The sequence below is a fragment of the Primulina tabacum genome, chromosome 15, assembly GCF_025594145.1.
Source record: "Primulina tabacum isolate GXHZ01 chromosome 15, ASM2559414v2, whole genome shotgun sequence".
Taxonomy (NCBI): domain Eukaryota; kingdom Viridiplantae; phylum Streptophyta; class Magnoliopsida; order Lamiales; family Gesneriaceae; genus Primulina; species Primulina tabacum.
This window is the reverse complement of record NC_134564.1, coordinates 34,008,663-34,035,194: the sequence shown is the minus strand read 5'-3', so window position 1 is coordinate 34,035,194 and position 26,532 is coordinate 34,008,663. Positions and strand designations below refer to the sequence as shown.

At 34.5% G+C, this 26,532-nt stretch overlaps 6 protein-coding genes and 1 pseudogene across 6 annotated transcripts; 4 read left to right on the top strand and 3 right to left on the bottom strand.

Annotated features, from left to right (window-relative positions):
* Nucleotides 1-113: 113 nt before the first annotated feature.
* On the top strand, nt 114-2,184 carry LOC142527561 (uncharacterized). The gene is made up of 2 exons (XM_075632400.1): nt 114-1,651; nt 1,792-2,184. The coding sequence occupies exons 1-2, from the start codon at nt 527-529 to the stop codon at nt 2,065-2,067; spliced, it is 1,401 nt and encodes a 466-aa protein (XP_075488515.1). The 5' UTR covers nt 114-526; the 3' UTR covers nt 2,068-2,184.
* A 141-nt stretch (nt 2,185-2,325) lies between these two features.
* On the bottom strand, nt 2,326-3,049 carry LOC142527565 (signaling peptide TAXIMIN 1-like). Its single transcript, XM_075632406.1, has 2 exons — nt 2,766-3,049; nt 2,326-2,661 (listed from the first exon to the last, which is right to left on the bottom strand). The coding sequence occupies exons 1-2, from the start codon at nt 2,870-2,872 to the stop codon at nt 2,538-2,540; spliced, it is 231 nt and encodes a 76-aa protein (XP_075488521.1). The 5' UTR covers nt 2,873-3,049; the 3' UTR covers nt 2,326-2,537.
* An 8,393-nt stretch (nt 3,050-11,442) lies between these two features.
* LOC142527581 (transcription factor TCP10-like) lies at nt 11,443-13,332 on the top strand. Its single transcript, XM_075632426.1, has 2 exons — nt 11,443-12,948; nt 13,110-13,332. The coding sequence occupies exon 1, from the start codon at nt 12,014-12,016 to the stop codon at nt 12,896-12,898; it is 885 nt and encodes a 294-aa protein (XP_075488541.1). The 5' UTR covers nt 11,443-12,013; the 3' UTR covers nt 12,899-12,948; nt 13,110-13,332.
* Nucleotides 13,333-16,583: 3,251 nt separating this feature from the next.
* On the top strand, nt 16,584-17,563 carry LOC142526791 (RING-H2 finger protein ATL40-like). The gene is given in 2 exon segments (XM_075631383.1): nt 16,584-17,041; nt 17,043-17,563. Coding segments are annotated over 2 exon segments (729 nt in total). The 5' UTR covers nt 16,584-16,636; the 3' UTR covers nt 17,367-17,563.
* A 1,591-nt stretch (nt 17,564-19,154) lies between these two features.
* Nucleotides 19,155-20,590, bottom strand: LOC142526501 (PLASMODESMATA CALLOSE-BINDING PROTEIN 5-like; annotated as a pseudogene).
* A 2,512-nt stretch (nt 20,591-23,102) lies between these two features.
* Nucleotides 23,103-24,788, top strand: LOC142528104 (cysteine proteinase COT44-like). The gene is made up of 2 exons (XM_075633176.1): nt 23,103-23,602; nt 23,981-24,788. The coding sequence occupies exons 1-2, from the start codon at nt 23,155-23,157 to the stop codon at nt 24,571-24,573; spliced, it is 1,041 nt and encodes a 346-aa protein (XP_075489291.1). The 5' UTR covers nt 23,103-23,154; the 3' UTR covers nt 24,574-24,788.
* Nucleotides 24,789-25,877: 1,089 nt separating this feature from the next.
* Nucleotides 25,878-26,369, bottom strand: LOC142526114 (pentatricopeptide repeat-containing protein At1g06270-like). The gene has a single exon (XM_075630379.1). The coding sequence runs from the start codon at nt 26,367-26,369 to the stop codon at nt 25,878-25,880; it is 492 nt and encodes a 163-aa protein (XP_075486494.1).
* Between the last annotated feature and the right edge of the window lie 163 nt (nt 26,370-26,532).

Below are 26,532 nucleotides of genomic sequence, written 5' to 3'. Positions count from 1 at the left end.
ATTTTTTATCCAATGAAAAAATATTTAGTAAATAAAATCTCTAAAAGAAATCATTTAATTCGGAAATATATTATTTACGTGAACTATTAAAACGAAAACTATTGTATTAGCGTATGGTATTAATTCTTTGATTTGCAATTGAAAACTAAATTTACTGTCCAAAAAAAGAAAAGAAATAAAATTACATTAAATGCTTCCCCATTGAGTCAGCCAACGGGATAAAGTTATTTTTCATATGGGATGGGAAAACTGCAAGATCCGTACTGTTGTCATTGGGGCACGTGTCAGCACTAGGAGGTATTTCAGTTGCTGACTCACTTGAGTTTCTTGATGTCTCACCACTTGTCCATCTCCGTTTAATTTTTATCGCAACAACCGCCATTGTTCCTCCTCTTCCTCTCGCTTTTATTTAAAGCAATTGATTGATCGTTGTTTGTCACTATTCACAACTCGCAAAAAGAACTCAAAGTAAAAGAAGATTAAGGTTATACAGACACGGCGGAAGTGCGTATTTAATAGCTTGAAGATGGCTTCGGAGCAAGCGAGAAGGGAGAATGTCGCTGATCAACGCAACACAAAGGTGGAGAAGGTTGTGGTTCCGAAAATGAGAACCCATTACGAGTCTCTGGCTGAGAAGGCTAAGTCGCCTCAGGGGTCTCCTGGTTCTGCTGGATCAGCGGAGAAAGTGCACCATTACGAGACTCTTCCTGTTGAAGTTGGAGAAACGAAGGATGAACAAGGCAAGAAATGGGGAGGTGAAAGGAGACAAGGGCCGTCGTTGGAGGAGATCTCGGAATTGAGGGGTACGGCTCAACAGAACTCCATGGAGGCAATCAGGGCTGCGGAGGAGCGATACGAGAAGGCTAAAGAATCATGTGCCTCGGCTTTGCAGAAGACTGGAGAATCAGCAGGTCGAGGAAAGGACAATGTTCTTCAAGGAATTCAAACGGGAAGTCAGTATATTGCCGATAAGAGTGGAGCTTTGAAGGACACTGCGGTTGGAAAGGGCCAGCAGGCCAAGGATTATACCGCGCAGAAGGCAGTGGAGGCAAAGGATTCTATCTCATCAAAAGGTGAAGCTTTGAAGGACACCGCAGTTGAGACAGGCCAGCAGGTGAAGGATTTTACGGCGAAAAAGACGGTGGAAACAAAGGATGCTATTGCCTCGACAGGCCAGTCTGCTGCTGGATACGCCGCTGATGAAGCCAAGGCGGCAAAAGATACGACAGTGCATACCACCACAAATGTTGCAAGCTATGTTGGAGACAGAGCAGCGGCTGCAAAAGACGCTACGGTGGAAAGTGTAAAAGGTGCTGCAGGATATGCTGGGAAAGTAGCCACAGAGGCAAAGGATCAGGCCGTTGCGACTGGTTGGGGGGCAACCCATTATACTCTGGAGAAGGCGGCGGAGGCCACCAAAGCAGTGGCCGGGGTAACATCTAGCGTTGCAGGGTACACAGGGGAGAAGACGGTGGCCGCCAAGGATAAGGTCGCTGGTGCTGGACAGACGGTGGTGGACTATGCTGGGGAGAAACTGGCGGCTGCTAAGGATGCGGTGATTGCAAGTCATGAAAAAGCAGCAGAGTATGCTGGTACGAAGAAGGCAGAGGCACAGAAGGATTTGGAAGCAAAGAAAGCTTCATATGAGAGGGTAAACCAGTTTTTCTGTCCTCAATAAATTTGAGTTTATTTTTCCTTTCTTGCCAAATGCAAGAGGACATGAATTAAAAGTTGAATCTTTATAGTATAATGATCATGTTGTATGCTAACTTGATGTTTGTTTTCACATAGGGAGAGAGGGGAGAAACGTTTGAAACGAGGGCGAAGAGGGAAGCGCCAACGGAAAAGTTCTTTCATGGGGAAGACGAAGATGAACAAATGCCAAGGACGGGGAGCGGCGGTGGCGGCGGAGTCTTTCAGGCCATTGGCGAAACTTTAATGGAAATTGGGCAGACAACTAAGGACCTACTTGTTGGGCAGTACCCAATTCGAGTTCTGGAACAGAAGGATCGTGGATCCAAGGATAGAGAAGATGAGCCATATCGTGGAACTGGAGAAGGGATTTAGATCAAGCTCACATCTAGGTAGTCCTTTCGGCTGTTTCTGTATTTGGTGTAAAATAATGCTGAACATTGAATAATCTTGCGCATTGGGAATAGCGTCCAAAGTTTGTTTCTTTTGGTTGGCAGAGAAATGTTGGAGTCCTAGTTTCAAATAATAATGAAGTATAATCCATGATTTTCTCCCAATTATAGTGGAGATTATGAGAGAGAATCTTTAATCACACCTGCGGATTGTTCATCAATGTGATGAACAAAAATTAACTTGAAAAGAAAGAGCAACGATTGATTATACACGGCACTACCCATTTCAAGGGGATGATATTTACATGTAGAAAATCGAGTCACGCTAGTGCTTCTGCTGGCCCTATAGTTGCGATAAATCTTGAAGAAAACAAACATATAATCGATTAACGAAATAAACAAGAAATCAATTGTAACAAATGATCCCAATACAAGGAAAAAAGTTTTAAAAAGTCAGCAAGGGATTTGAGAAGTAAACCACTCCATTACATGAATGGGGGCTTTGATGAGCTCCAGCGCCAACTCCACCAACACCGTCACGCACAGGCAACAAGGGCATATGCAGCTCAACGTCAACCTATTTTCAAGATCAATACAACAGATACCGCCTCAATATAACATATTTGGAATTACAAAACAAAAACACATCATAGTAAAAAATTCCGAGTAAAGAGACTTCACCCCACAATCCAGACGAGTATACCGACGAGGGAGACGAGTAAGGAAAGAAACGCAAAGGGCAAACCCAGTAGGAAGCCCAAAGGCCTGCAATCCCCATTGCAACACATACTACGATCTTCTGAAAAAAGAACAAGGGAACTTCAAATCCTTGCTGGGTTCTTGTTATCGTTTCTTGGAATTTCCGGGGGAAACTGAGGGCTTATATATTGGGATTTGTAATCGTTTTTGGTCATCTGACTGACGTGTAGGAGCGATAATTAGAGGCCACGTTCAATGACTCATTAAATCAACACTGGTGGGAAATCCTTGTCAGGCCATTTATTTATACGTAATCTAATCTCCCAAGTCTAAATATTGTTTTAAACACTATTACATCTTACCTCAAAAAAGAAATTTGTTAATATGAAGCCAAAAAAGTCAACGGATGATGCCCGAATCGCAATCGACACAGCTCACGACATGTGGTCTCATTTAATTGTTATACATCCGAAGCTTACTTCGTGTCAGCTTCAGGGTATCCCTCTGAATACTAGTTTAAAATATAGACGCCTAAATTGTATTCCTCAAGTTAATTCAGATCTCACCCGAGTTAGACCAATCTACATATAAATCAATAAAAAATTGCATTGCTGAAGTAGATGGACGATACAAATCCAAAATAAGAGATGAAGAGTTTGTTAAACAATAATAGAAACATTATTTTGAAAGAAAAAAAAAAGATACACAGTCTATCTAAAGTGACTTCTCAAGATCTTCGAGCGAGACTCGTAAACTTTATTGTGAGCGGCAGAATATTTCTTCCGATTACTCGGCAACAACCCAGATATTACAACGGAGGATTGTAGCCTTAAACCCCTGGGAAGTGGAGATGAATCCAAGTAAAAGTGAGTAATGTCCATTAAAGGACTCCTATATTTTGGAATCTTTTCGATGTTTTGAGAATATGGGGCGATTTTATTTGAAGGGATGTTCTCTTTCTCGCTATACTCCATGATCGAAACTTTCACCTCCATCGGCCACGCAAATAGATGTATCAAGGAACAATGTGTGCTGGTGTTGGGAGGTATTTGTAGTAATGGTGAAAACAGAATTTGGAGGGAGGGATGATTTGGTTTTCGAAGTTCGAGTTTCGATTTGTGTGTGCTTTCAAATTTTGTGAATATATTTTGGGTCGGTGAAGTTTGACAATGGAGGGAACATCGAAAATTGGCGCTCGCAAGAATATATAAAAGCTTCACAAACGCTACGTAAGATTACATCTTTAATTCACGAATAACACTGCCTTCGAGATCATGTAAAAAAAATAGTTAGGGATGTAGATGAATCAAATTTGTAGTAAGTTATTTGAAATTTGATTCGTAAAAGTTTGTTTGAGCACGTTTAATGAATCTCGTTAAAGTAAACAAATCGAATTAAATATTTACAATATTCGAATCCTTAGTTCGTGAACAGATTTATTTGTAGATACATGAGAGATACAAAAATAATAATTTTGATATTTGATTTATAGATTCACACTTTATTTATGACAAGTATATTAAATTTATTTATTATAATAAAATTAAATAATTTAATAAAAATATTATATTTTTCTCTAAATATATAAATTAGTTTTTAATGAATATTTAAAATTTTAATTTATATTTATCGAGATCATATGGGCTCGAATAACATGTGAGTTATATTTATATTCATTAAAATAAAACTCGAGTTCAACTCAATTGTCAATAAGTAAAGCTCAAACATTCAAGAATTTGATTCAGCTCCATTGCATCCCAAGAAAATTAATAAGGTAAAATAGTTTTGTTCAGTCCATTAATTTGCTTAATTTGGACTTTGGTCCACTAAATTTTCAAAGTTGGATTTCGATACGTTAACTTTTAATTTCACTAATTTTGTAAAATTTGCGGTTGAGGTATTGAAAAATGCTCATGTGACTTCGAAAATTACTAAATTCTCATATGGCAGGTCGACAATTGAAACAAAATTACCGAAAATTAAAAACTACTATATCTAAAAAATTGAAAACTTAATTGACGAAAATCCAAAATTAAACAAGTTAATCGGAAAAAAATACATTATCCTTTAAAATAAAATCTTTTTTCAAGTTTAGTAGACAAATCTAGATTTAATTAATTAACTATTTACTTATTATGACAAATGTATATTTATTTAGAAAATAAATCATGTTCGTCAATGAATCATCGATCGATCATTTAACTTCTCAAAACGTTCGTCATTTGATTAACTATCGCCCACATCCACACAGAGAAACTGGGAATTATTTATTGTTTCTTAGGTACAAATTCTCCCAATTTGTGTTCTACCATATCAAACATATCATAGATAGATAGAAAGGTGACAACGAGTCTTCATAGGGTAATTGTCACTGCTTTGTATTTTATTTCCTATTCGATTTTCTAATTTGTCCCCCAAAAAACCGAACTCTGCATTACCATTTTGGCATTTTTTTATTTCCATATTTAAAAATTCTTTGTTCACTTGAATCAGAATTTCAATCCGGAGGATCGAACCATTTCTACTGAGTTTTTTTCAAATTCGATAAAGGTTGGTTGATCCGTTCCCCCTAACTTGCGTCTCTTTATTAGGAAAATGAATTAGAATCCTAATATAATACTATCGGAGTGAAACAAAAGATCTAAAAAAACATAGATAGAAAGGTAGGAATTTATCGAACGAACCGCACGCTTTTTTTTTTATTGATTTATGAAAGATTGAAGGTGAATTTAGATTTTCTCTGCACCATAATGTCATTGTTATTTATTTATAGCCTTAAATGGACGAATATTGGGGAAATATGAAATACTGTGAATTAGTCATATTTGCTTAGATTCACAATTCCAGGCCCCTGAACACTGAAAATTGAAGAGACAAATTGAAACGGCCCATTGATGAATTTTGGCCCAATATATATTTTCCCCAAGGCCCGGCTTATGCATCCCTTACTCTCCATTTTTTTTACATACTTCTCCAAACATAAGAAATGCAATTGATTCTGAAGCTTCATATGCGTTTGACACCTTAATTAATAAGCATATCAATAAATGTTTAATCTAAAGTTCATATGTTAGATGACTTGCTCTGACACTAAAGATTTCAAATATGGAACGGGATTTCGCGTTCAAGACTCTGTTGTTACAATAACTAAATTTGTAAAAAAAATTGAAAGATGTATGACAGACTAAATTTTGACTAAAAATATGAAAATCATAAAGTATAAAAAATGTAAATTTCCCTGGTAGTAATTGTGATTGGAGAAGCCTTGTAGTGTGTGTATATATTATTTAATGAATAATATATAAAAAATTTAAAATGAATACATATATATATACATTGAATATTATGGATGGATGAATAACAAAGAGAAAAAAGAATGTATCTAAATGGATATGGACCACATTCATTGATTGGCGTTTGCTTCATTCCACATTGCTTTCCCAAGCACGCGAGTTGTACCATTTTCAAGGCGTGTGAACGTACAGGTATCACAATTATATCACGCACTTATTTTGATTTTTTTTTTTTTTTTTTTGAACATTTATATCTGAAATTTAAGCCACCCGACGTGCGAGGGTAGAAATTTATTTCGGATCACGAAATAATTCCTGAGGAAAAATTATTTTAATTTTAAAAAATATTTTATAATTTATATTGCATGCATGCCAGGCAAGACACGATGTAGGAGATTAGTTATTATATATAAATAAACAAAAAGTTTAAAGGAGAATTATTTTCAAATAGTTCGGAACAATAAACAATATTACTAATCATATATGTTCGATATATGTTCTAAAAGAATTTCTCTAAACCTATCTTAATGAACAGTAAAGACTATATCTTGAAGTATATATGCTAGCCAGGGTGATACATTAAAGCTCCAAATTAATCAGGCATCGTCGTTGCAGGTATAAATCTACATCGACGACTCGTCTCGACTCGCGGCCGAATAGCCACATTTCGCGATACGAATTCGGTGGGTATATTAGTTAGAAATCAATTATTTGTGTTACTCTAGCTATGATTCATATGTCCTCGTAAGAGTTCAATTCACAGGATGTAACAAATGCCAAACTATACCGCTAAAAGTCGTTCGTATACGATCGACTTGATCTTCGATTATCCATAACTAGATCTGATTTTCACTTGCATTACCGTACACATCTTCCTTCTCTGAAATCAAATTTACGTGACAGGCGCAAGAAAGAACAGACACATTTCATACTTGAATTTTGTCCTTGAAATAACTTTGGTGTTCTTGTCTGGGAATCTATGGTCCACCTGCATGTACTCATTTAGTTCCTGCTCAAAGAATACAAGTAAAATATGGTTTGATTTTTGTCTGTTGTTTAGTGTGAAGATGAGATTCAGCTTTATATATAAACGTTGTACGCACACATAAATATTTAAATTAACATATATGTTTAATAATATTTTCTACGTTACGTAGATTTGATCAATACTTTGTAAATTTTTCATATCTAATTATTGCAAGATGTGTATATATATGTGTATGTATATACGCTGTTGTGTACAGTAGGGGTGGTGGCTAATTAAAATGACTGGAGCTAGTTATAATAAACTTTTTTTTTAAAAAAAAAATAGCAAGTTGTTGGAGAGATAGGGACATGTTAACATTTTGTGTTGCAGTGTGAGTCATATTTTTGCAGAATAATACTGAGTGGACATTAATCATCTTGGATCTAACGACGTTACATATTTCATAAATTTCAAGGATTTTAAATTCAACTGTCGGAAACCCTACATCCCCCGTCAGATCGATGCATCCTTTATCCTTCTAAGATTGCATTCACACGCATTCATCCATCTTGAACATTTACGACGAGTTCACTGAAAAAATCCACATATATTGATAAATGTTCATCTTTAGATATTCATTGAGGTACTATCTTAAAGTATCGTCCCATTAATCGTTCTAACTCAACATTTTTTAGGAGATAATTTGATTTAACTATAAATTAATTTTGTTAAATATAATTAAATTCGAGTGCCAAACATAGAAGTGACTTGTCATAAGCATAACAAGTCGATCCTTTCTATAATAAAATGTTGTGTAATAAAAATTGAATATATTGGAGACGATCATTATTGATTGATTTATCATTGAAAAGGAAATGTACGTACAAATAGCGGTAACAGCTTATGGAAAGGGCAAAATCGGGCGCAAAATATGCTCGAAAATGAAAGCACGACTCCTTTCATGCTTTTCCTTTTCATCTAAATAAAGCGTGCATTAAAGGAAAAAGGAATTTCGAGCTTTTGACTATGTTTGTGTGTGTGTGTGTATTTTTTAAGTCACATATATTAGGAATGAACTAACGATTAGGGTTTGTGCATTTGCCGTGTGGGTCGTTGGTTTGGACCACTATTTTTCACGAATCACACTTTTTTTAGCAATAATTAAATTTAAAAAAAATGAATCGAATGATTTAATAATTGTGACATTACCAGAATCAACAAAAAACTTCATTTTCATTTTTATCGGGAAATTTATAAAATATAAATGAGGTGCCGACTTCCTTAAAATTGGGAGACAGATAATACTTTTTTAAAGTAATTAAGCAAAAAGTGTGGTGATTTTTCGATTAAAAGATTACGATTGCGCTTATTTATATGTATAATTGCGCAATAGATTGTGCAGGGCTCTAATGTAACTATATATAGACTCTAGCTTGTACATACATATATATACACACACACATATATAATGTTCATCAGATTTTATTTTTTTTTAATTATTTGTGTATGAGAATTATTACATAGCATATATCAATTAGCTAAACTTTATAATTTCAGGCTAGTAAAAGTAGACGTGTTAGTGGGAAGTTCTGCACTATGGAGTATGTAGAGCATGTTTGGTTCGATTTATAAGTTGTTTTTAATATTATAAAATATATTTAGAAATTTATAAATATATTTTTTAAAATATTATAATATAATCAAATGACTAGGATATATAAGATCTTTGGGGGAAAGGTCGATATCTTATTATTTAAGGAAAAACAACATTTTTTGTCATGATATTTGTGAGATTTGGAGCTGAAATTCATAGGTAGTACATGGTCTACGATATAGATGGTCACCCCCGAAAGATGGAACCCACCAATGACATGCCGGCGAGGAACGAATGAACCGATCACACAATAGAATGAAAGATATTAAATATTTAATAGATATTACTTATGTCAACAAGATGTATCATCTTTTTGGGAGAGCTCATAACATAAGAACTTCAGAGTTAAAGTGTGCTTGACTTAGAACAATTATGGGATGTGTGACTCATGGTGATGTTTCCGTGTTGATTGATATAGGGAAGTTCGTCGTCGAATCTTGGACGTTACATTATCGATCAATTCACGATTTTAGTCTACTAACTTGCAATTTTTTTTATCATATGTAGTCTTTCTCACCGAGTGTTGAAAGAGAACCCGATATGTCGGCATTTCCCGGTGCCATGCTCAATTCACGGTTTTAGACCGGACATGTCAATATTTCTAGTACCACAATTTTTCGTTGTCAAGTCAGCAATTTTTCATGTGCGTAACATTTTTCGGAGTCACGTAAGCTCTTTGGTGAAAAAAACAAAAATTTGAGAAAAAATGCAAATTAATGGTCTAAAATAGTGAACTGACTCATAACATTATTAAAAATAAAAAATATGCAAGTTACATTACAAAAAATTATCATCTCTTATTTTAAAGATAACACACGCTTTGCTCAAACAAGATTATAAGATTGAAAATTCATACAGTACGATAACTTATATATCCAGAAATAATTAAACTACTAGACACCGGAGACATTGAAGTACCAATTTTCAATACAGTAAATTTAATGTCCGAAGTCTGAACTAAAAATTTCGTCAATTTTGTAAAAAAATAAAATAAAATATATATACCCATATTTATGTACGTCATAACCCAATATTTCACCTTATTTCCTCACAGCCATGATTCTTCTCCACTTCTTCTTCTTCTTCTTTTTAAAAAAATACTAATAAAACCACATGCTTGTATATTTTGAATATTTCACCCAAAAATGACGAGAATGTCTCGATGCTATATTTAATTTTTTGAATATATAGAGTCGAATAGAACTTTTAATTTGTTAGTATCTAATAAATTATGCGCCACATTTTCCTTCAATTTATTAATAGCCACAGGGTTACGATAATGATGTAGGGATTGAACAAGAATATTACATCGTATGTATCTAATGTGGCAAGTACAATTACAACAATTAGTTAGTTCCGATGATATTTTTACCACATTTAGTATGGTTTTTCAAATAGCTCCACCGATGCCTAAGTGAGAGAGCGGCGGAGATATCGAATGAGCCACGCCGGAGGTTAAATTTTGTTCATGTCCGACGACCTGGCCTGAAAAAAATTAGGTGACATAATTATTTATTTATTTATTATTATTATTATTATTATTATTATATACATAAGTATTCCATTTGATCGAAATTATCTTTGAATTTGGTCGGAATATATCTTGCTCACCTTAAAAGTACTTCCTATATGTATTTAGTGCTACAAGCCTTCTCTACGAACTTTTGCTGCTGGGGCCGAAGCCTTTTTCTCTAAAGCATTGGCCTTTATAGTTTACGAGGGTTGGTGTATAATTAATTACATAAGACTATAGTCGAATTATTAGTCATCAAAGAATTTTTACATTTAAGTAACCGCTAAAATTAAATACTTTGACTTCGTTTTAATTATTTATTTGAGTCGCACTTATGTTATATACAAAAAAAATGAGAAGCTAGAAATCATGTTTAAAAATTATATTAATGGTTCCTTCTCCAAAATTATATTTAAGCATGTTCCAAAAAATATATATTTAGGCACTAAGTAAATTGACAATTTTCATCTTTTATGTTTGTGTTTTGTGTGTGTTTGGTACTGTATACAAGAACGTCATGTCGTCGCATATATAGATTAAGATTATATTTTGATAATGTAAATGATAAAATCACGCTGATACAACATACAATTAAAAATTTAAGATGTTCCCTTTTTGTGAATTGGGAATACTTGGCACAAGATGTAAATCCACTTGCAAAAACATTTGATTTGATAAAATAGCATAGAATTTGAGTTGATAGTTGACACTAAAGAAATATAAAATTAATCATGCAAAAAAAAAAGAGAGAGAGATATTTCAAGAAACCTCTATCAAGTTTCAATGTGGGTGGGTGGGAAAAGCAGTCGAGGGCCCTTTTAAGAAACATAAAATGACATTTGAACCCCCGAAGGAAAAATTAGAGAAAAAAAATTACAAGGGAAGGAGATAAAATTCTTGTAGCAATCCAACTTCATTAAAATTATTAACTCGTATAAAAATGAGCCAAAGATCGAATAAAGTATTAGCTTATATATGTACCTAATTATCGTTTTATACAAAGCCACCATTACACAAATAAATATGCCATAATTTAAGTTATTCTAAAAAAATGTACCAAATATCTATCCATGTGAAACTAATTTTGAAATGCAATATAATTTAAAAAGAAAATATATGCCGAAATTTAAACGATTTTTTTTACGAAATGCCACAAATATAGTTAACTCATAATTCTTACACAACTAGGTTATTTATATATATGCCTTCATATTGTGTGTATATATATAAGATCTACTGTTTCATTCATTTCTGTACCATTTTGTTCCAACCTTACCCTTTCTTATCTTAGAAAAAATTCCTTCTCACAAACTCAGATCTTTGCATTTCTGTCTCCACCATATCTTGCCTTGATTTGGAGATCTTGAAGCCATAACTTATTTATCATATTTGTCTCAGAAATAAAATATTAACTTTATGTTTGTCTTTACTTTCACCAGCTTGTTTTTGGGATAGGGATTTCTCAGTAGGGTTTTTCTGGGGATCAACATCACCAGCAGAGGCACAGCAGAAGGACCAGATCCACAGGTTAAGGGTTGCAGTTGCTGCTGTACTCTAGCTATAAACTGCAAAGCAAACCTCTTCAAGATTAGGTCAAGAAAAGAGAAGCCCGGAAGAGGGAAAAAAAGAAGAAAAAAGTGATTCAAAAGCTGAAATTCATAGAGCTTTCCTTTTAGTTGTAAATTTAAGGAGCTCTTTAATCAGGTGGAATCATCAGTGTCCATAAAAAGGAGAAAAACCCTCTTGCATCGAGATAATTGAAGATCCAGTTATGAACCGACAATTACAAGAACTTGAATAATTATGAAAGGGAGCGAGATAGTTCAAGTTCAAGGTGGGCATATTATCCGGGCTACTGGCCGGAAAGATCGACACAGCAAAGTTTTCACGGTGAAAGGGCCGAGGGATCGTAGGGTGAGGCTTTCTGCCCACACTGCGATTCAATTCTACGACGTTCAAGACCGGTTAGGCTATGACCGGCCGAGCAAAGCCTTGGATTGGTTAATCCAGAAAGCGAAAAATGCGATAAATCAGCTAAATGAGCTACCTACTTGGAACCCCAGTACTGATAATGCAGTTGCTCCAAGCTCAGACTCAAATCCGAGCTCTGGTGAGCTAGCACAAGACCAGCCAGATATCCATCTTCAAAACACAAGTAATAGTAATCCAAGTATTAGTACTTGTTCATTTATGCACGCTGCAGATGTAAGCTCGATGAAATCTCTGTTCCCTACAAATTCTGTGAATTACTCTGATTTTTCGAATGAAGGGATTATTCCTAGAGCTTCATACCAGGCGGAAGATCTTGGCCTCTCTCTTCAGTCCTTACAGGCTGATCAAAATAGTGAGAATCCTGGTCACAACCCGCTTCTTTCGGGTTCGAATAATTTAATGGGATTCCAAGATACTTTTCAAAGAACTGATAACTGGTGTAACGGTAGTGGAAACATGGAGGCGATTTCACAGCAGGGATTTTTTCCTCAGGGATTTGCATTTTCCCAAAGGGATCTCCTTCAGTCCAACTTACTTGCTCATGCTTGGAATGAGAGGCCATCATTTGCCGTCGCAGACCACAATTATCAACCTCCTCGGGGCCACCAATCTTCAGATTCTGCGAACCATTTTGATTTGGGGTTTCATGTTCCAGCTCAATTTTATGCAGAAGATGGTGAAGGAATGAATCGGTGATGAAGAATTGCAAGGACAAGTTATATGGTGTTCATCTTCATATTTATCAGGTACTTTTACCCGATTTATATTTTTTATTCTATATTATTTTCTTATTTTATTTTGAATTATTTTTTGAAGTGATATTCCCATGTATCCTTAAATTTTCTGGCAGCAATGCATTTTACTTTTCGTTAGCTTTATTGTTTTGATTGATTTGATGGTTTTGCAGTGTGTTTGTTGTAACAGTCGTGCAGATATGTTTCACCAATTCCGGCAGCTAAAAGAGAAGAAAAACTATCATTTTAAGTTCTTGCCAAGCAATTATTGTATCAGAATAATGCGCAATCAATTATTTCAGTTTATTTTTTGTTCTATTGGAATTTTATTGTGTAATAATGTCAGGTAATATTATAAGTTTTTTCCCCTTATATTGATCCATTTAATTTTTCTTGCATACATTGTGTATGAATAGAGATTTTACATAAATTTCTTAGATGAAAGAGCAAGTAAAGTTTTAATATCGAAAAAATACTCAAATGTCACATACAATAATTCAAGAACTGGAAATTGTAGTAATAATTTTCTTAATAAATCACATGTAAGTTCGAAAAGAAACATGAAGTTACGGATCCAAATCCAGTCGTCGTCCCGATGAAAATTTTTTTGCATTATTTGTTCCTAATGATATCAAATGTGTGGAACAAAACCCAAAAGTTGATTGTCACTGTATATTGACAATATTCTTTAAAAATATTTAATCAGAAAAGCCAAAACTTCAACAACAAAAAAAATCGAACTATAATTAGCTAGGTTAGAAAAATCTCTTAGTTAATGTCATTAATTTTTAAAAAGTTTGTGAGATTATGATAGATCAACGTCTTGGAAATTCTCCCGTTTTGGAATAATATAAACATTAAATACAAACAAAATCTACATCGGAAAGAAATTTAAACTACGAGTTGATAAATTATTCATTTTTCAATGGATAAATGGGAAATTTGTACGTAAAAGAATACTAGATTTACCCTTGACATGTATTTGGAGCAGAATTTCTAGACATTAATTTTCTAACAGCTTCAATCATTCAGAGTTTATAATTTTTTTTATCCTTGGGGCAAACTACGACCTCAGAATGAGGAAATTACTTTAATAAATAACAAATCCATAAGTGTTGCATGATAGTTCAAAGCAGAATAATTGTGATATGCAACCATATAAATTAATTTAACCTTTTAGTCGAGATAAAACATCGTTTCATGGGACGAGATTACACCCAAAAAAATTTAAGAATATATACGCACACAGACACGCATTATTAAAATAATTTAATAAATATATTATATGAAACAGGCAGCAAAAAATATATTAAACTAATTAGAAGGTCCAAACATGTAGAATTTAACATATTAGGAGTTTTGGGCCTCCAGCAAACAAGGAAAAAACCCATCAATTTATTGGGCTTGCAAACCCAATAGTTGAGAGCATCAGATTATAATTGGGCGAATTCAAGACTGTGAAGCTTATTAGGCCTTTTATTTGAGGATCAATTGACAGTTACGCGGTGCAACTTTGGCGCTATTGCTAAATTTGAAGGATTCGTAGTCAGCTCCCCCAAAAAAATATTCTCCAATTCTGGAAGTATTTTATTTTTAATAAATTATTTCTAATTTTATATCTATATACTAGGCCCCTTCCCCCGTGTAGTGTTAAAATTATTTTGTTCTCCTTCTTCTTCGTGGAAAAATTTGTTAAAATTGGATTTTGAAATTGAGATCATATATCTCGATGACTTGTAGCTAATTTTGTACCAAAATTTCAAGTTTGAGACGATATCTCGAGTTCAAAACTCAATTATTAAATCCTTCTCCCTAACACACAAAACAAATTAAGAGATCACGTCTAAAACTTGGGACATAAGAATTCCCAATTATAACAATCATCTCATCAACTAAAAATAAATAAAAAAATTTGAGATCACATCTAAAACTCGGGGGCAAAAACTAGTGTGAGACGGTCTCATGGGTCGTATTTTGTGAGACATATATATCTTATTTGGGTTCATCCATGAAAAAATATTACTTTTTATGCTAAGAATATTAATTTTTATTGTGAATATCGGTAGAGTTGACATGTTTCACAAATAAAAATTTGTGAGCTTGTCTCACAAGAGACTTACTAAAACTTGGGACCTAATTATCTATCGGATAAGTTTTAATCATCACAATCTTCTCCCACAACTCGAAAAAAACAAAATTGAGATCACGTCTAAAACTTGTGACCTAATGACTTGTAAACTATAAGTCATCGGAGAACTCCTAATCATAACAATATATCGCCCCAACTAAACATAAAAATTTGAGATCACATTTAAAACTTGGTATAATAAGTCACGGGAGAACTCTTTTCTTCTTCTTGGTATTGAAACCACTTAATTATAGTTGCGACATGCATACATTAGCTAAAAATTTTATATTTTTAAAAAATATCGCAAATCTTAAAATTTTTTTTATAAGAAACCATATTTTTTTAATGATATGATAAGAGTTAGTTACAAGCAAATCCTAAATATTTAAATTATTCCTGTGACATGCCATTGGGTTGCAACCTAACCGAGCTACTCAATAGCTACTCGATCTAAGTTTGACCGAACTCAAATCTAGCTCCAGTGACTCAAACATCCTTTCAGTAAAATTTTAGTTTTGATATCTCTGTCTCCACTGTTCAATTTTTTTTAATAAAAAAAAGCTAATTTTTTTAGAATTTTTATTTTAAATTAATTATTGGGTGATACGTCGGCAGGAGAGGATCTAAGATTTAAGCTATAGGGGAATCGCTAACAAAAAATAGACGAAAGAATGAGAGAAAATATAAATATTTCACCGATTATATTCAACTAAAAATCATAGGTATGTTTTTAACAAGAAAAAAATTATCTTGTAATTCGACGTTCTTCAAAAATTTCAAATTCTTCAATGATAACATGAATACAATTTCTCTTTCGATAAATATAATCAATGTATCCGAGAAAAAAACATCTTGTATTTTAATTCAAAGCCTAGTTTTGACGAAAATACACGTTCTTCTCATTTATTTCTAGGGCTTTTATTTATTTATTTATTTTCTAAAAAAATTCTATATATAATAGAAGAAGAATGAAATTTTTTGGGGGGCGTGGCACCCTTGACCTTATGGTAGATCCGACATAACATTGTATATCGGCACAAGATCAATAATATTCAACGCTATATTGTTATTGTTATTATTATTATTATTATTATTATTATGGAAAAAAGGAGTAAAGTGGAAGACAAAAAACGAAGTTAATTAATTAAAACCTTTTTTTATTAACCAGATTACCGGGCGAAATCTAATTTAATCGGCTTATAGGATAATTTTTTTATATTTTCCAATTTCAAAGATGTCTTACTTACAAATTTATATATATATTAATTTCGTTGTCCGATCCTAATCACCGGTCAATCTCGCGCATTGCATATTTATGACGCTTTAATTATTTGAGTGAAGATTAAAGCGCAGGAAACTTCATCAGAAGAATACAACGGAACGGATTTGTCAAAAACGTCAGTACTCCAATTTCTAGTCAACACCTTGCGATTCACGGTGTGTTCCTTCGACACGCAAACCCCCGCGCGCGCACAACAAATAATAAATAACGAAGCCTTTCGATTCACATTCTCCTCAGGTATCCAAAAATCTAATCCCCCTCTCTTGTTCTCTTCCGTCCCAAATTTCTCAATGGGAATTGGCGACGACGAATCTAACAACAAATCTTTACTTTTCGACAACAAAGATAAGAAGATTAATAACTATGAGGCCAATAATAAGATCATGATCACGGCCATTATTTCTTTATCATTTGTTGTCCTCCTCGTCACGCTCCTTCACGTGTATGCAAGATGCGCGATCCGTCGCCAAGGTCGCCGCCGGGAGGAGCTTCGGCGCCTTCGCTTGTTAAGAACCTCCGCCATCTTGCAAACCACTGAGCCACCAAAAACGGGCCTTGACCCGTTGGTCCTCGCTTCCTTACCCGTTTTAGCATTCAAGCAAACAAGCCGCGGGAGCTCCGTCGAGTGCTCAGTTTGTCTAAGTGCGGTAGAAGATGGTGAGAAGGTTAGGCTTTTGCCGAATTGTAACCACAGGTTTCCATGTAGACTGCATTGATAAATGGCTTGCTTCGAATTTAACTTGTCCCGTTTGCCGCGCGGAGGCTGAGCCAAGGCTGGTGGCGGAGCCGAGGGAAGGAATGGTGGTGGCTGCAGCTGGAACAGCACCGTCGGCTCCGCCGTTTGAAGGAACTTCAGATGGCGGCGGGGGACAATCCTTGGCTAAAGTTAACAGTGGATCAAGCTCGAGATTAAATTCGTTCAGAAAGATTCTTAGTAGAGAAAGATCATCCCGGAGGATTCAGAATCATCAATCATGTGGACAAGATGACAGTTTCCCAGTCGACCTCGAGAGACAGTGACAATGTAAATAAAAAGGTATTATTTCACTTCGATTTTGTGATTATTACATACAAATACACACAGAGCCGAATTTTTTTTTGGGATGATTTCTTTTGGTCCATGTCTGCGTTTTCATTTAATTTTGTCGTTTTTGTAATATACGAACTCTGAAATTTTTAAGTTGCGCTCTTCATCTACAACGAGACTTTCCTAGTTCTTTCTTCTATCCCACACAGTTGATGATTTAGTTTGTCAAAATTAATCTTATTTCAAAAAGTAAAATTGGAAATTCAAATCATCCTTCTATACATTTTACCTAAACTTAAAAGTTCAAACTAAAAGTTTAATTTGGGCGTGATTACAAAAGTTTAATTATAATATTTAAGGGGAACCAAAAAAGTTTGAAATTTTTTGTAACATTATTCGTAGTTTGATCATGCATGTGAAACGTTCTTGAATGTTGGGTAAACTAATATGATAGTTTGCTGATTAAGTGGGACGGCGAAATAAACAATGGTACTAATTGTAAATCAAGTCAATGAATCAATTTTGGTTTGGTGGCACGATGTGAAACCACGGACTAAATGCATTTTCTGATTGTGTAACCATTGACTAAAGGAAACACCTACTTTCATTGAAATCAACTAATTTCCACTTCTCTTGTTGGGATCATCGGAAAATAAGAAGGGGATTTCACGTGGACTGACCAGTGCATCGAGCAATGTCAAAAATTAGATGCGACTCTTATTATATCATCGAATGAACATTTAGAGCAACAATATCCTTAGTGTAGGATCGAATAAATATGTACATGAAATAGATATAAAATTTATTTAATAACATTAGCACAATTTTTTTGATATATAAAAATTGATATCTATATTTTAATGTCATCAAATTGTAACAAAAAATAATCGAAAATAACATGATTAGCCCCCAATTGTACGTGCAAGTCAACTTAATTTTAGTATGGCGCTTTGCGAATTGCAACTTGCAAGTCAGTCCCCCACTTTTGTTTTTCATACGGGTGTTATAACTTTCACATAATTTAATAAAAATTAGTTTCACATTAAATAATCATAACAAGATGTACAATATCAATGAAAAATATTAGATTTACGATGGAGATTTAAAATCGTTTTTATGAGTGAAAAAACTTAAAAATGTATTTGGACAAATTTTGTACAAACATTTTTAAACAAACTCTTCTCCAAATATAGATTTTAAAAAATAATAATTAAACTTATTTTTCAATTTTTTAGAATCATAAAAAAATTTAAAAGTAATTTTCCAAATAGAGTCGTGATTTTCTCTTTATTGTACATTTTTGGGTCATCGATCAAAGGCTAGAAGTCTGGAACCTGCCTTTTGCTTTAGAAAAATATACCAATATTCAGCCAAAAATGGCATTTAGTCCATCCCACCTCTCGGATTTCTGGACTCGCTGTTCTAACTAATTGTCCATCCTTTCCAACTAAGATTTCCTAAGGGCACATATGTTGAAGTAGATTCTTCTTTTCGTGCAAATGTGAACACACACACACTCAATACACTTAAAACTCGAGCTGACTTGTACTCAAGGATGGGTATAAATGAGTTCATCTGTAATGTATCCTCAATTTTAATTATTTTATCATATGCTACCATCTATTATGTAAACATGGAAAGCTGTGAAAATCAATGAGCTGATGGAAGCACCAAGAGATTTGTATAAAAAATTTAGGACAACAATGCAACAGGAACCACAAAAGGTCAAGAAAATGAGCATGTTTAACAGAAAATCACTTGGTGATTCTTTAAGCGCGGGATTGATAAGAAATATCTATATGATATTCGAACAAGAAAGGATTGTTACATACAATGAATTAATGTATCCAGTCTTGTTTTCACTACAAAATTACAAGTGGGATGGAAAATAAGAGACAAATCGAAATCGATCCCAAATCCCATCGTCTCGAGATTGAATTGCTGGCACTCATATCCGCAGTAGCCGGCCCTGTTGTCGCTGAACCATTCAAGTTTACATTTCCCTTGCTTAAACAGCACCAAAATACACAACCATGAGTGTTGGAATTGTAAAAAAAAAAATCACAAGTTCTCAATCTATACAAGATCATCCTAACATGCCCCGGATAAAAAAGTGAAGTGACCAGTAAACTCTTTGGATTTGGGGTTTCTCTAGTATTTATGTCCTAACATCTACTTGAAATCATAACAGAGTAATGTGGGTGTTGTGAAAAGCAATTGAACTTACAACACCACAGAGAGCAGAACACTAGAATTCATACAGTTGACACAACTGAATAAAAGAATGATCGGCCAAAAATAAAGAACAAATTTTTAACCAGGTATGATACAAAATTTTGCACAGTAGCTCACCTGGATGGAAATATGCACTTTTTATAACCTGAAACGATATGGGAAAAAAAATTGATAACATAATTTAAAATCAAACAGAAGTGGGAGACAATGCGCCAAAAAATTCAGAAAGCTCACTAGGGTTCAAGGAAGTGAGAGCGGCAGTGTTACTAAAGTTACAGCTATCATCAGTGAGACCATTTTTTATGAAGTAATCATTGAAGGCAAACGAAGCCATACGAAGGATGTTGGACGCGTCGTAGCAAGGCCCACCATTTTGAATCGGGGCGCAATTCGCTCCGCCGGGCCCACAAGCCCAATCTAGGGCCGACTGCAGGGCACTGTCCTCCGCGTTGTTCTTGGCAACGCACCACAGCTCCAACGAAGGCACTCCGCCTCCATTGCGCGGCCGACACGGCGGAGATGAGACAGAATAAGAAGAGATGTAGAACCCCCGCGAAAAAACCAGCACCCATAGCTAAGCTAAGAGAGAATGAATGAGACGTGGAAGAGTACAAAATCGAAGTCGAAGGAATTGGTTACAGGAGTTTAACAAGGATGCGGTTTTAAATCTGCAGGAAATGCGACCGTTGGGTTTCATTGAGAACTGAGCAGACGCAGGAGGATCAGTAACGTTGGAATATATTGTCTGCATTCATACAACCTTTGGTCGATGGAATTATCCGACGGACCCCTCAACTGATCATTAATTAATTTTCGATCTCACCTCTTTTTTTTTCTTTTTTTTTTCAAATTTAATTTATAAATTTGAAATAATTGCAGAGTTTCTCTACATATTAAATTTGAAATGATCATTAAAGAAACATTCTGGAATATCAAGCATGAGATATCATAAATAATTGCCGCTTTCCGTTTCTGTACAAATTAATTAGTAGACGTATATATTTAATTTTCCGTTTCGGCAAAATAAATTATAGCAATATATGTACAAATCTATCTATTTATATAAAAATAGTATTGTCTATATATTAGTTTTTCTCGGAAAATTTTATACTAAAAAGATGGGGATTAGGAACATTATTAAATAGCACCAATCCTCTCTATTTTCTTTTTTAGTTTAAGGTTTTGAGAAGTTTAAATTAGTGCTATATTTAATAACACAAAATTTTTTGTGAGCATGTGTCACGTGTCAATTTTGTTAGATGAATATCTTATTTATGTTATCCTTAAAAAATATTATTTTTATGTCAAAATTATTATTTATTATGGTAAATATTAGCATGTTTGATCTGTCTCATGTATAATCGTATAACAAGAGACCTACTAATTTAATAATGTTCAATTCTTGAGATGAAATCTTTGAATGCAATTTATATTTTCAGCTTAATTAGATTTAAAATTAAATTTGATATAAAAATGCAAATTTTCTAAGTTATTCAAATTTTAAAATTGAAAATTGACGTAGAATTTGAGAAGCTTAAATAGAAAATGTATATAATTTTTTTTTGAGTGTCATAAGCTCATAATATTATTGAAATAATCATCAATTACAAGCTTAAGTAATCAGAAAAGAAATTCACCATTTACCCAAGCAAAAAGATGAAGGGGAAGACAACGTAAAACGAGCAATATGATGTGTTATTTTATTAGCCGATCTGCATTCATGAATAATCTCAGAAACCATAGGTGCTTTCATGTTCTCTATTATTTCTGCCGTACAGAATCCAATATAGCCATGATCCTCCTGATTGGTGATGACTGCCTGCACCACCAAAATTGAATCTGATGCAACTTGAACATCTTGAAAACATTTCTCGTAAAGTAGTTTAATGCCTTCTCGGATTGCCAGGAGTTCACCATGAGTTACAGAAATTGGTTGATTAATTTGTTTCCCGAATGCCAATAGAGCCGCCTTTGGGTGTCACGAACTATTCCACCAACGCTATATTGATTTCAATAATCATCCACGATTGCATCAACATTAAGTTTGAGAGTGCATGACCTTGGTGGTTTCCGAGTCTTCTCCTGGATTCCGTAGATGGTGTATTTTTGTTTTATGAGGTATGTGTGCTTAAGAACCTCAATCACTACTATTTATTGACATTTCTCATGCCATCAAAAAATTGATCGGGAGCTCGATAGTCAAAAGAAGATGCACACGTGTGTCTCAATTTTCTAAAATTGAGGTGACATGTGTATCATTTGTCAAAAAATGCAGGCTTATAGTTGTTGCCATTTCCACTATCCAAGGAGACCCATAGCTGAATTTATGACCCGATCTTGTATCTTCTCGGACTACATACATTCCGTCAACAAAAAGAACGACCCTAAAACTCTCTCCCTACACCAAAATATCCCAAAGATGGAACCACGTTGTCATGGACACCGATTTTAATCATGCCCAGTGTTGAGATTGGAGTTTTGACCTAACACAACCCCAAAAGCAAGCTCATAGGGAGAGGATTATCCAATATCATATGTACAACTCACATGATTTTATCCAACCGATGTGAGACAAGTAACATACCTCCTCCCCCATCACGCCCAGGAATGAACAATTGGAGCGTGAAATTTAGAAAAGACCCAACTATCAGCAGAACAGGTGGCTCAACTATGAACAATCCAATACATAACAGTGTAACCTGAGCTCTGATATCATGTTAAGATTGAGATTTGGATCTAACTCAATCCCAAAAGCTAACTTAAGGGATGAAGATTATCAAAAATCATATATACAATTCACAAAAATTTTATCCAAACGATATGAAATAACTACTCATGTTGGTATCAATGAACAAGTGAAAATTATAAGTACTCCGCTACGCTGAGCAACAGTTAAATGAAAGAGACAAATTTACAAATTTCAAATATTATTAAACAAAATTAATAAGAAAAAAAATTACAGTGCTAGCTTGTGTACTGTAAAACATTAACGAGAAAAATTCAACGAAGGGATTCTTTCAACACCACGGAAAATGTAAAAATATATAAATTTTAAATAATAATAATAATAATAATAATAATAATTCGAATCGATAGAAGCGATATTTCATGAAACGTTTTTTTTAAAATTTTTATTTTGAAGATATAATTTTTAGAAAATTATTATTTTTTTAAAATATTAGTTCAGGTTTTTCACTGTATATTTCACGAGTATAAGAGAAACAATGGAAGCCATGAAACCAACAAGCTTTTAATAACTAACCAGGAACACCGGAATTTTCATCTCCATGGATTCATTGTTTCCCTTCTTATTTTAAGAACCCGTGAACGAAACAGAAACTACAGACAACATACACAATAGACTTGCCGCAGCTAAACAAAAGTGGGAAACCAATATAAAAAACATGAATCCAACTGACTTACCAATCAGATTGGTTACCTACATGAGTATGCAATCCATGTTTTGTTAACTTTTGCAATAAAAACGCCTCATCTGATGAGTTTTAAACTTCACCAGCCATTTTTCAAACAAAATCTTCCCTTACAATGATGACTAAAACTATAACGATGAAATATTTCCTGGCTATGGTACTTTTTTGTGTCCTCTGTGGTTCTTCGTGTGCATATTTTGGCCACAATACAAGCGAGGACATCATGGATGTCATGATGAAGAGGTACCAAGCTTGGATAATACAACATGGACGAAGATATGAGAACAGAGATGAATGGAATTTGCGATTCGGGATTTACCAGTCAAATGTAGTGTTGATTGATTTGATCAATTCTCAGAATCTTCCTTATAGACTTACAGATAATGAATTTGCAGACATGACTAATCTGGAGTTCAAATCGAGATACTTGGGTTATAGGAGTCGTGGCCAGCGGCAGGCAGAGGACCAACACAACTGCACGTTTGGTGATTCTTCAGTGCCATCTAGCATAGACTGGAGGAAATTTGGCGCTGTTACTCCGATCAAGAATCAAGGAACTTGTGGTAAAAAATATATCTAATATCATGTTTTAGCCTTGTTAATGCGCTAGTAAATGAAATAACCAAAATCTTATCTCACCATTTAGTAAATATTAGCGGTAACATTATAATATAATGATTATATCAATCACACACTCGAAAAAATTTATTCAACTTTTTCGATGTCAAGAAAGTATATTTCCTTGAAATGGTTCTCAGAAGACACGAAAGTAAATGCCAAGACAGGGTAGTTGTAAGGTTTGCAGCAACTTATTAAACTTCAAATATCATTGGAGTGACAACTGAGAATTGTAGTAAATGTTGCGGCGGATTTCTTTAGGTGAAGAATGCTTGAAAGAAACAATTGTATACTGATAACCAAATAAACATGTTTAATCACAGGCAGCTGTTGGGCATTCTCCGCAGTAGCGTCAGTGGAAGGCATCAACAAGATCAAGACTGGGAAATTGGTGTCTTTGTCAGAACAAGAGCTTGTAGACTGCGACTACAAGGGAGAAAATGAAGGTTGTAATGGTGGATACATGGAAAAAGCATTTGAATTTATAAAAAATAATAATGGCATAACCACGGAAAAAAACTATCCTTATGAAGGGTTACGTGGAAGGTGTAAAATTGACAAAGAAAAACAAAGAGCAGTGGTAATAAGTGGCTATGTATCAGTACCTCCTAAAAATGAGAAGGCCTTGCAAGCTGCAGTGGCTAAACAACCAGTAGCAGTAGCCGTTGATGCTGGGGGGTACGAATTTCAATTGTATTCTAGTGGGATCTTATCTGGATATTGTGGAAAAGATTTAAATCATGGAGTTGCAGCTGTAGGCTACGGTGTAGAAAATGGAGAGAAGTACTGGCTTGTGAAGAACTCGTGGGGGACTAAATGGGGTGAGGAAGGATATGTCAAAATAAAGCGTGATTCTTCTGATAAGAATGGTGAGTGTGGCATAGCATTGGAGCCCAGCTACCCCACTAAAAGTTGAAGGATGTTCGATGGCAAATGCTAGACTCCAGGTCAAGTCTTAGATAATAATTTCCACAAACAAAAGTTATATGATCAAGCAATAACTCTTGGGTAAAAACAAAGCAGTTTTCAAGAGTATAATTATACAAATAATACAAAAGCAATTGGAAGGCTATTTGTTATTAATATTATTATTTAAATTATATATAAGATCTTACCAGATGATTTTTTGGACGCACGAAATTCAGAATTAATACTACAAAGATTATGTTTTTCTCATATGTAGGACATCACAAATTTCCTAGTTAAGTGCATCACGCGTTTTGGATGGTGTGATTTGGACTTAAGATAAGGGGTTTGATGGATTGATTACAAATTGGCTCTGTTTCGTGACATTATATTAAAATAAACAAACAAGCTTTAAAAAGGAGAGAATTTAAATTCATGAAATTCAAGAATATCCAAAAGGGTGTTTTGGTGGGGAAGACTCGAACTTGAGTCTCTCACAAATGCGAGGATGGTGCCACTGAGCCAAATTGGCTTGGGTCATACTTCAATACAAACGTTCCTTGAGATTTTTCAAGGTAAAAACAAAGGTTGACATCAAACTTAAAAACTGGGTTTATTTTTCTTGAAACACTACCTCTTGTAAATTCTCTAACAATTGAGTTCTTAACGATCACAATAATACACTCTAACTCGAACATCAACAAATTTGTGATGCATTAGTTATTACAACATGGATCCAACTAACCAAACATATTCTGGAATTGGTTAATTTTCCACATACAGGTAGGTAAAAAGGCGAGAAAGATAAAGATCAGTTCATCAAAGCCATGAATTCAAACAAAACTCAATTATGAATTTAAACATCTACTAAAACTTTTAATTTCAATATTATATTCACAAAAATGTGATTGAGATGTTTAGCATTTTGCAGCATCAAAGCCATGGATTGAGACCAAACTCAAAGATGGGTGTGATGTCTACTATAACATTTCAGTATCATCTTTACAAATATGTGATTGTCAATTATAATAGGTAATTTAACATTTTGCAATGAAGGAATACTGATATATGTCTTGAAAAAGCTTGGAACAACAAAACCTATAATTGATTCTGCTGTAACTCCAACATCCAAATGTTTTTATGACAAATCAAGCCAGCTTACTGCCGAGGGTAATGCGCAGCAAATCATGCAAAAATAAATTGCTTTGCCCAATCCCTCGAACACCCGCTGCTGCCTCTCTTTGATGTATGGTATAAACCCTCTTTCGATCATTCTCATGACAAACTTTCCGGCCAAAACGAAATGACGTCCCTCTAAGAAGAAACCTCGAGAACTGATTCATAGGCCTCAAATCCAATATGCACAACCTCACCTTCTAAAAACTCGAGCATCTCTACTGATCTCCGTATGTCCCTATTAGCACGCATTGCACCGATTGCTTTTACCATGGTATCTTGCCTTGGATTCAATCCATGCTTGCTCACCATTTCCTTCACCATTCCTAGTACCTCAGTTGTCATTCTTCGCTCACTCATTTCACTGATCAAAGCTCCATAACTATCCAAATCTGGAATGCAACCCGCTTTGCTCATGCACTGCAAGACTTTAGTTGCTTCTTCTAACCGATCAACTTTGCAGAGCGACGTAATAAGGTAATTGCAAGTCCCACAGTAAGGAGAGTACCCAATTGAGTGCATTTCAGATAGGATACTAGAAACAGACTGCAATTTTTGCAGGCGGTCAACCCATGCATTGGAAAGTAGTAGATTAGTTTGTGAAACAGGACTACAACCGTAACGAAGCATTCGTTGTAGGATCACGAACGCAAGTGGGAGAGGATTCGAGCTTCCAAGAGCGTAAGATAGGAGAAAGGAATAGACTCCATACAGTCGGCCACGGGGTCGAACACAAATTAAGGACTCTAAAATTCCATGAACCACATGAACTCAATGGCTTTCAGTAAACTTG

What these genes read in the sequence shown, in the direction of transcription:
- LOC142527561 (XM_075632400.1), top strand. Translation starts at nt 527, where the DNA reads ATGGCTTCGGAGCAAGCGAGAAGGGAGAATGTCGCTGATCAACGCAAC. An exon ending in AGAAAGCTTCATATGAGAGG is followed by an intron (nt 1,652 to 1,791) that starts GTAAACCAGTTT and finishes GTTTTCACATAG; the next exon opens with GGAGAGAGGGGAGAAACGTT.
- LOC142527565 (XM_075632406.1), bottom strand. Translation starts at nt 2,872, where the DNA reads ATGTGTTGCAATGGGGATTGCAGGCCTTTGGGCTTCCTACTGGGTTTG. An exon ending in ATACTCGTCTGGATTGTGGG is followed by an intron (nt 2,662 to 2,765) that starts GTGAAGTCTCTT and finishes TCTTGAAAATAG; the next exon opens with GTTGACGTTGAGCTGCATAT.
- LOC142527581 (XM_075632426.1), top strand. Translation starts at nt 12,014, where the DNA reads ATGAAAGGGAGCGAGATAGTTCAAGTTCAAGGTGGGCATATTATCCGG.
- LOC142528104 (XM_075633176.1), top strand. Translation starts at nt 23,155, where the DNA reads ATGATGACTAAAACTATAACGATGAAATATTTCCTGGCTATGGTACTT. An exon ending in CAAGAATCAAGGAACTTGTG is followed by an intron (nt 23,603 to 23,980) that starts GTAAAAAATATA and finishes GTTTAATCACAG; the next exon opens with GCAGCTGTTGGGCATTCTCC.
- LOC142526114 (XM_075630379.1), bottom strand. Translation starts at nt 26,369, where the DNA reads ATGCTTCGTTACGGTTGTAGTCCTGTTTCACAAACTAATCTACTACTT.